General features: G+C 36.2%; 1 protein-coding gene across 1 annotated transcript; it reads right to left on the reverse strand.

Moving 5' to 3' along the window:
• Positions 1-3657: 3657 nt before the first annotated feature.
• Positions 3658-8804, reverse strand: LOC144644390 (ras-related protein Rab-21-like). The gene is made up of 8 exons (XM_078503866.1): positions 8519-8804; positions 7469-7528; positions 6541-6596; positions 6259-6310; positions 5408-5471; positions 5233-5287; positions 4674-4762; positions 3658-4207 (listed from the first exon to the last, which is right to left on the reverse strand). Exons 1-8 carry the CDS (start codon positions 8645-8647, stop codon positions 4059-4061), a joined length of 654 nt encoding a protein of 217 aa, XP_078359992.1. The 5' UTR covers positions 8648-8804; the 3' UTR covers positions 3658-4058.
• Positions 8805-8876: the final 72 nt, after the last annotated feature.

Consider the following 8876-nt stretch of genomic DNA (forward strand, 5'->3'; position numbering starts at 1 on the left):
TCAAGGATGCTATTGGAAGTAAAACAAAGACAGATTCTCATGAATGCTGTGTTGTTTTAATATCATGAACTCGTTTTGTGCAGAAGGCAGGGTCTCGCATTTTATTAAATATTTCAAGTTCACAACACACAACTTTCAAATTTATAATTCTTTTATTGTCAGGGCTAATAACAGCCATCCCTTGCTGAACTGAGGTGACTTACAAGTTGTGATCCAATAAATCACGTGCTCTGCACTCCCTGCAGAATGTCATTTAGATTGTAACCTGTGATCTGGCGTTCTATTTTTCGCGAAAAAAAAAAGAACGCCAGATCGCAGGTTATTTAGATTGTTACTAAGTCATACCCTGTCTTTCCAAAGTTTAGGATTTGCCACAGAAACATACACAGACCAAGCTAACAATTGTATCAAAGTACATTAAAAACTATGCGGCTCCATCAGTTTATAAGTGATAATGTTTATTTTTGAATGCATTCCGTTCGGAAAATGACTGAACGAAAAAATAGCATAAGCATAAGGGTGTTCACATGTGCAATAAGTAAAAGCACGAGGTGGCAAACGTAGGTGAATGCTGGTCACCTCGCCACCAAGCGAAGTCTTTAATTTTTATCAACACTGATAGTGCTTATGCTTGTGTCATAATTTCATAATTTATGGGCTTCCAAGAACCTTCATGGACTGTTGCCCTTATGATATCACAGCTTACACTGTCGATGGAACAATACAAGCATAAGGGCAAGCATAAGAAAAAAAGATTTCCAGCTTTTCTTGCACTTGCATTGCTCCAGTTTTCATGCGCATTTCATGTTATTTGTTTGCAGTTTTTGCTTAAGTTTCCTACATAATTTTATATTTCCAAAACTGAAGCTTAATGCCATCATTCCAAGTGACCTTTTTGTCTGTAAATTTTATTTCCTAAAAAAACATTGACCTTCAATATCAAGACTATTACTTTTAAGACAACCTTTGCCTACATGTACATCTTTGCTTACATTTTACCTGATCAACTTATTAATCAAACATTTACCTGATAAACAAACTTAATAAAAGTGAAAAGTGTACACTGTCCAATTCACAACTTTTTTAAAGGAAATATATCATTCAATATTTAACCTAGTCCTCTTGTACTTGCACTCCATCCATTTTTCAAAGATAACACTGTCAGAATAATTTGTGCAAAAGAAATAATGTCAACAAAGACTGCCCTACACATTACATTATATTCATAGTTTTGTTACAAGTACAGTCAAGTAGTTTTCACTTGAGTATCAAAAGTGATTTGTGTTTGCTTTGGTTTTGCATTGCTATATGCTTAGTGATTGGTTAAAAAACTTGTGCCACTTTTTCAACCAATCAGAAGTGAAACCACAACCAATTCTTTTGCACACATTTTCCCACACTTGCCCGTGGACCGCTCCACTGGCAGGATTTTTAAGATGGTACCTTTGATATAACTTACTGTAATAAACCTGCATGTGAGAAGATTACCAACATGGGGATTCAAATGCCAAAGTTATTTTGCAGTTTTTATATTAAAAAGTGATATACCGGTAATTGCACTTTTCTCCTGAAAATACAATGTACTAAATGTGGCTTTGAGCATTAACACAGACCTTTTGACACACTTCTTCAATCAAAATAAATAACCCTTTAAAGTGCCACTATGATCAAATTTTGGATTTCCATTTTTTTACATTTTCGTGTACAATAAGACATTCTTACTCGCCTTGCCAATTTTCAACTCATTACGAACATCAGAAGTCGTTTTATTTTAATGTTTATTTCCGATAATTTACGGCCGCCATTAAACAACCTTGTTCCAAGGCTTGGTTGCGAACAGGGAGAAAATGACGTCAAAGGCTGCAAATACCTCACGGGTTGAAATTATAATAACAATATGTATTGAAACTCACGCGAAAAGCAACAAAAACTTTGGGCACAGGCAGACCACCCTATCCATGGATGTGTTCGTGGTTAACTATTGTTGTTGACATGAGACGAACAAAAGGCATTTTGAAATCTATAAGGGCTACTGAAATCAAGCTTTAGAAATAAAATATCTAAACTACATTTCGCTCTAAATATCTCAATAAAGTTTAATGAAATGTTTATCGACTCATGTGTTGTAGTTTTTCGCCTGCGCTGGCCGTTTTAAGCGCTTTTTAACTGATTTAGCCGGCCGAAGGCCGGTAAGAGAAGTCTCCTCTTTCTTCTCTTACCGGCCTTTGGCCGGCTAAATCAGTTAAAAAAGCGCTTAAAACGGCCCGCGCAGGCGAAAAACCACAACACATGAGTCGATAAACATTTCATTAAACTTTATTGAGATATTTAGAGCGAAATGTAGTTTAGATATTTTATTTCTAAAGCTTTATTTCAGTAGCCCTTATAGATTTCAAAATGTCTTTTGTTCGTCTGTCAACAACAATAATTAACCACGAACACATAGTGTGGTCTGCCTGTGCTTTGGGCTTGTTTTCGTGCAATTTTCTATGCTGATTGTTATTCTAATTTCAACCCGTGAGGTATTTGCAGCCTTTGACATCATTTTCTCCCTATTCGCAACCAAGCCTTGGAACACGGTTGTTTAATGGCGGCCGTAAATTATCGGAAATAAACATTAAAATAAAACGACTTCTGATGTTCGTAATGGATTGAAAATTGGCAAGGTGAGTAAGAAAGTCTTATTGTACACGAAAATGTAAAAAAATGGAAATCGAAAATTTCATCATAGTAGCACTTTAAGTCCTAAAGGTGGATTTCCACTGTCGCGTTTTTGTTTACGCACGTTAACGCGCGTAAAAAATATAACCGTACGTAAAATGAAATTTTACGCGCGCGATTACGTGCGTCGAATTTACGTTGTCCAATTTCCAATGCCACGTTTTTTTCCAGGTATTTACGCACGTGATGCGCACGTTTACGCGCGTAGCGATTTTGGGGTTTTGAAAAAAGTTGAACCGAGTTCAACTTTTTTCGCGGCTGTCTGCGGTTACGCAACGATTTACCCAATCATACTTTTGGATTTCGTCACATGACACCACTAACCATGTGGAAAACCATTTTGTTTTAAATCGTCCATCGATTTACTTGGGAAAACATTCAGATGTAAGTACACTTCTCATCGAGAAAGTCTTAACATTTCAAGAAATAATCTATAGAACTGGCTACAGAACCAAATTACACGAACGCAGTAGTAAAAGAAAACGCCTGGCGTCAGGTCACGTAGACTTTGAACCGGGAATCCGGGAAGGTCGCCTCAAATCCTCTTTTACTTGATGGTGTCTTTCGGAAGTATTTATAAAATGCCTCTTGGTCATATTCACGCATTTCTTTTTCTAGCGTTTGGTACATAGTGTTTTCATGGCAGCCATGTTGGAAGAGTCAAACAACAAGATATTTGCATAAAAATGTTAATGATTTTTTCCCAAAGGAAAAACAACTTATTGTTTCACTTCTCCAATATGGCCGACAATCACGCACTCTATTCACCAACTTGATAATTCAGTATGGCGGGCATTTACGCACGTTCAACGCGCGTAAAAAGGAAACGTTTTTTATTACTTTTTACGCGACAGTGGAAATTTGCCTACGTATCTTTTTTTACGCACGTTTTACGTACGTAAATATTTACGAGTCAGTGGAAATCCACCTTAAGAGTGGTCTGAAAAAGTTGGGGATTTTTTCCACAATATATAAACACATCTAGTGAAGCATACAGAAGACGATGATCTATAACTTTGGGACATTGTCAAATTCTCACAACTAACATATAGTGTGTGACAGTTAGTAAAGAGAAGTAAGCATTCTTGATCTTAAGAATTTAAAAGGTTACTCATTTCACATATAACAACTAGTACATTTAGAGAGTGTACTAAAGGACCTAGTACGATTTTCAGAGGCATTAAAAGTGGGCTGAATCCACTTCATGCTTGCAGCTCTTGTAACTACATGGTGATGTACATTTCTCTTAGTTTATATAGTATAGTTCATTTGGCATTCTATACTATACAGATTACTTATTAGTTATAACATTACAGTCGTAATGCACACCATAAATTCTATGATCGTCCACCACAACAACCTCCACCACCACTTTGCTGGGGTTGTTCATCTACTATTACAACATTTTTCCGTCTGCTAGTTCCTCTCTCAAGCATGCCATCACGAGGAACTTTGGCATCATTTTTTTCTTGTCTTTCCAACATTTCTTGAAAAAGATGACAAAAAATACAAATGAGTGTACATTACTTAGACAATGCAAAGTAAAAGAAGTGATAACATAGAATCTAAATCTGGACTGGTATAAAATAATTCATGACAGCTGCAATGTTCATACATGTATCATTAATGTTGATTGACCAGACCAATAAGCAGCAGTTTATTTATTCATTTTCCTGTTGCCCAACATTCATACTAATTACTTTAAAGGAACTAGCCAACGTTTTCAAGTTTTTTTACGGGTGCGTTAAAAAATCAATATTTATTGCAGAAGTTTGATTTCTATCCCCAATTGCCTACAACTTATTTCAGAACAGTTTAGACCAAAAATCTATGAAATCCCCGAGACATAGTACCTTTAATCGATCAGACTGGTTTCTTGATATCCATGTATTACAGGTTTAACCATTATATCTTTTAATTTGAAAAGCAGACAGTTGTGTTGCAACACTTACGTTTTGATAGTTCAAAGAACATTTCTTCAATGCCTTTGTTAAGTTTTGCTGATGTATGGAAGTGCTTTGCCCCTACAGTCTTGGCATATCTGAAAAAAATTATTCACAAACAACCTCATAAATGATAAACCTCGTGCTCAGCATACGCTGGATACCACAGTTAACAGAGATGGCAAAGGACTGACGTAAGTTATTAAATTGTGCATGAACAACAAGCATTTATTACAAGTTTTACAAATTTAAAAGACAATAAAAAATTCTTCTCTACATGACGCGAGTAGTGGACTTGCCATCTAGGCAAGCTCTTTATACTTTTAAGTATTGTACTGGTATTTATATAATGTAAGAGTACATATAAATTGCAGGTACATTGTTAGTGAGTACTGAATATAAGTAATGTATTGTAAGCAATAAACAGTAAATACACTTCTGACAATTCGGTTTAAAAAAAGGTTTCATAAGACATTGACAACATATGATTACAACAACTTTCGAATTAAATATTTAGTATGCTCAGTGTTACCAGAAGTTAATCTAACCAAGAATTAAACAAACTCACGCTTCTGCCTCTGACGCATCAACATGTCTGTCCTTCTCAAGGTCAATTTTGTTACCTATTAAAATTAAGTTTTAAATGGGTCACTTTAAATGACAACTGCAGTGCACCAACATCATTTTGCAAAAGCCAACAAGCTTGCAATGTCTGTCTTTCAAGAAAATAAAAAAATATCTACCTGCTATACAAAGTGCAATATCTTCTCCTAACATTTTCTTGAGTTCCTTGACCCAGTTCTTCACCTGAAAAAGTTAGCAAAATGACAAGATCAAAATGACTGTGATTAGACAACAAAGCTTTGCTAATAATAATAATAATAATAATAATTTAATTTAATAAAACAATACTACAGACATACTTTATCTCATCCCAGCTCTACCTCATTTGGACTAGCCTGCGAACAGGCTCCCGAGTGGGGGATCGACCCTTGAGCAACAAAGAGAAAATCTTCAAGGAGATCTCTAAACTTCGTGCGGCAAATGTCGATGGAAGGGGAAAACGGTATCGAAGAAATCGGAAATCAAAATCGATCACGGCGGCCAAGAATATGCAAACTTGTAGCGCAATACTTTGTGCTGACAGCATCTGTCAATATTCATCGCTCAGTTGTCAAAAATTAGCGGTCTGACCAATCAGACCATGATACCAGAATCTGGTATCATGGATCGGCGGTTTCAAAGGACTGTCCACAGGCTCCCGCACCCCCATATTCCCCCTCTGGCCCCGCTCTTTACACTAACTTGAACCTTTTCTGGTTCCCCTCCAGGTTGTTTTCTTACTAGTTTTACCCTTGATAGCTCAAACTCCCAATATCTCGAACCTTTTTCGATTTCCCTTGAAGGTTTGAGTTATCAGGATTCAACTGTATATCATAATGATCAGCTCAGCATGGTGTTTAATTTTAAAACAGAAGATTGAACATGTAGCCTGCATTGCACCTGAAAATAAATGTAACACATCAATACCAAGGTGAGGTATTCAACCAGCTATATTGTGGTAATGACAAATACACTGTTCAAGATGTGTTACCTTGAAAAAGGAGTCTTCATCTGTTATATCATAAACTAGAATTGCACCATTGCTGCAAAATAGAAAAATGAAAGTCAGCAAATAAGAAACATCTCCAAATTAATGTTCATCACATGAATATATTATTTTTTTTCTTACATTAGAGCTGCATGTACTAAAATATTCAACTAGGAGAATATTTGTCATAATTGTTATAGAAACCATTTTTCCTAGTTGCTAATAAGTTGTAAGTAACAGCACTAAATGTCTCAAAGTGAAAATGTGTAAGTATTATAATCTTACCTATCTCTATAGTAAATAGGTCCTAATGCATGAAATCTTTCCTGGCCAGCTGTGTCCTAGAAAATTTAACGGTATTATTTAATACATGTATGAGATGCATAATAATTAAATGTCCATGGCTTGTATAGACATCAGGGTCTGAGGGTCTGTTGAACACACAGTATTTATTCCTATCATTCTCAGCCCCAATCAAGTACTAAGAATCACAATTATTATAACCTCTGACAGATTTCAATTTCCAGTCAATCTGTGCAGAATCAGAGTTTAATCCACTCAAATTGGAACCAGCCAGAGAATGTGAATGATTTTTTGTACTGGCCAAAAAGATTGTGGTCCCTGTGGACAACAGGTCCGGGAATCAAACCCAGGCCACATTGGCGGGAGGTGAGTGCTCTCAATCACCACTATGCCATCCCTGCAGCGAAAGCTGAAATTCAAATTTTTTCAGCCCTACAGCATAAAGCAACTAACAGAACCTAAACATATTCCCCTTGGACAGGAATTTAGTTAATCACAGATAACAGGGTTCGTACACTTTTTCAGGCCAAAAATTCAAGGACTTTTCAAGGACTTTCCAGGACCCTTCTTGGAAATTTCAAGAACTTTCTTTTATGAAATTTACCTCAAACCAACGATTTCCAGTCTGTTGTGCTGTTGATGTGCTTGCTGTAGAACTAAAAAAAGTGGCTTATTTTGGCGGTCTTCTAATTGCCTTGAAGCCGTTTGACGTTCAATAAAAAACCAAGGACTTTTAAGGACTGAAAACCAATTTCAAGTACATTCAAGGCCTTGAAATTGCACTCCTGAAATTCAAGGGTTTTCAAGATGCGTACAAACCCTGAGATAATTACCTTCCAGTATTTTTGTCAAGTATTCTTGTATCTTACACTTGGCATTTTATGAACTTTGAATCAAAACTGAAGCTTACCCATATTGCAATGTTCACTCGTTGATTATCTATATTTAGCCGTTTATTTAAGAATGATGCCTGAAAAGAAAGTAAAAAAAAAATATTTTAGCAATATTGTTCACAAATCATCTACAGGCCTCGGTTGTCTGAAAGGTGGATAATGCTATCCACCAGATAAATCGCTATCCGGTGGATGGCATAGGATGGCGTAGTATGTTTTGCTGACACTTATCCACTGGATAGTGATTTATCCGGTGGATAGCGTTATCCACCATTTGAAAAACTGGGGCCAGATCTCTGCCAATGTTTTTTTTGGAAATATTACTTTCAGTTATTGTACTTATAAACCTGTAAAAAATTACAATAAGAAATTTGTCGCTAGTACGCATTTAAAAACCCTGTTTGGGCCTTCAAAACCCATATTTAGGTGAAATTCACAATACAATTACAAGCAGGGGAAATATGACACCTACTTGAAAAATTGTTATGTTTCTTCAATCAGTTCCAAAGGGCATGCAGAGAGCCAGTCAGAACAGGTTGGAAAATCAAGTTTAATAGTGACCACTTAACAATTTGATTCTATTTCTGTTTTGAGACTCTCACTGATTAGCAAATTTTATTTTAACAAAATCTGAACAACTTCTCCTTTTTCCTAGTCTCAAAACTTAAAACTTCTTGGGGGAAATTTTGCTTATGGCACTGTAATTATAGTTATAAGCTTACGTACATGTAAATGTTGGCATCTAATTGTAGCAAGAATTATTATAATATTGAGACGAATTTCTTGGCGATACAGTTTTCAATTTCAACTAAAACCTCAAATTAATAATATATAGGAACCTTGTTAATAGTTCACTCATTAAATTTACACAAAACGTGAGAAATTACATGTAGAACAGCCCCAAAACGGTTTGGCAATTTGAGCAGCGATCCGTGGGAAATGCCTCGATCTTCTGTCATCAATATGAATTGATCTAGTGTTTCTCCCAGGCATTCAATCTCATTTATTGCTCGGTATGATGTTTCATGATAAGGCATATGCCCTCACTAGAAAGACAAATCACTTACTTGCAAGGTAGTTAAATGCTTATCGTTGAACTTGTCTTGCACGTAACGGAGCATAAGGGAAGTTTTCCCAACACAACCCTCTCCTAACAGAACAACTTTGAATTGGTTTTTCCGCGACGCAGTCGCCATCAGTAAGATCTTTGACCCGTTCGCAAGCTTAACTCTTCACCAGATGTTTAAAACAAAAGGATTTTTTGCTGTTTCGAGGTTATTTTCAGCTAAGTTCCGGACGCCATTTTCAGTCTTACAACATTAAAATCATCCTCGTGACATTGACGTCAACTCTTCGATCGTTACGGAAACAAGTTCGGACTTCTTCGGAAAGCGTTCGTTGCAGTTCGTACTACTTCCTGCTACA

The sequence above is a fragment of the Oculina patagonica genome, chromosome 2, assembly GCF_052425735.1.
Source record: "Oculina patagonica isolate OP01 chromosome 2, crgOcupat, whole genome shotgun sequence".
Classification (NCBI taxonomy): domain Eukaryota; kingdom Metazoa; phylum Cnidaria; class Anthozoa; order Scleractinia; family Oculinidae; genus Oculina; species Oculina patagonica.

Coding starts and splice junctions, on each gene's coding strand:
- LOC144644390 (XM_078503866.1), bottom strand. CDS start 8,647: ATGGCGACTGCGTCGCGGAAAAACCAATTCAAAGTTGTTCTGTTAGGA. Junction 5,288..5,407: donor TATTGCACTTTGTATAGCAG/GTAGATATTTTT, acceptor TAATTTTAATAG/GTAACAAAATTGACCTTGAG. Junction 4,763..5,232: donor GATGCGTCAGAGGCAGAAGC/GTGAGTTTGTTT, acceptor AATTTTTTTCAG/ATATGCCAAGACTGTAGGGG.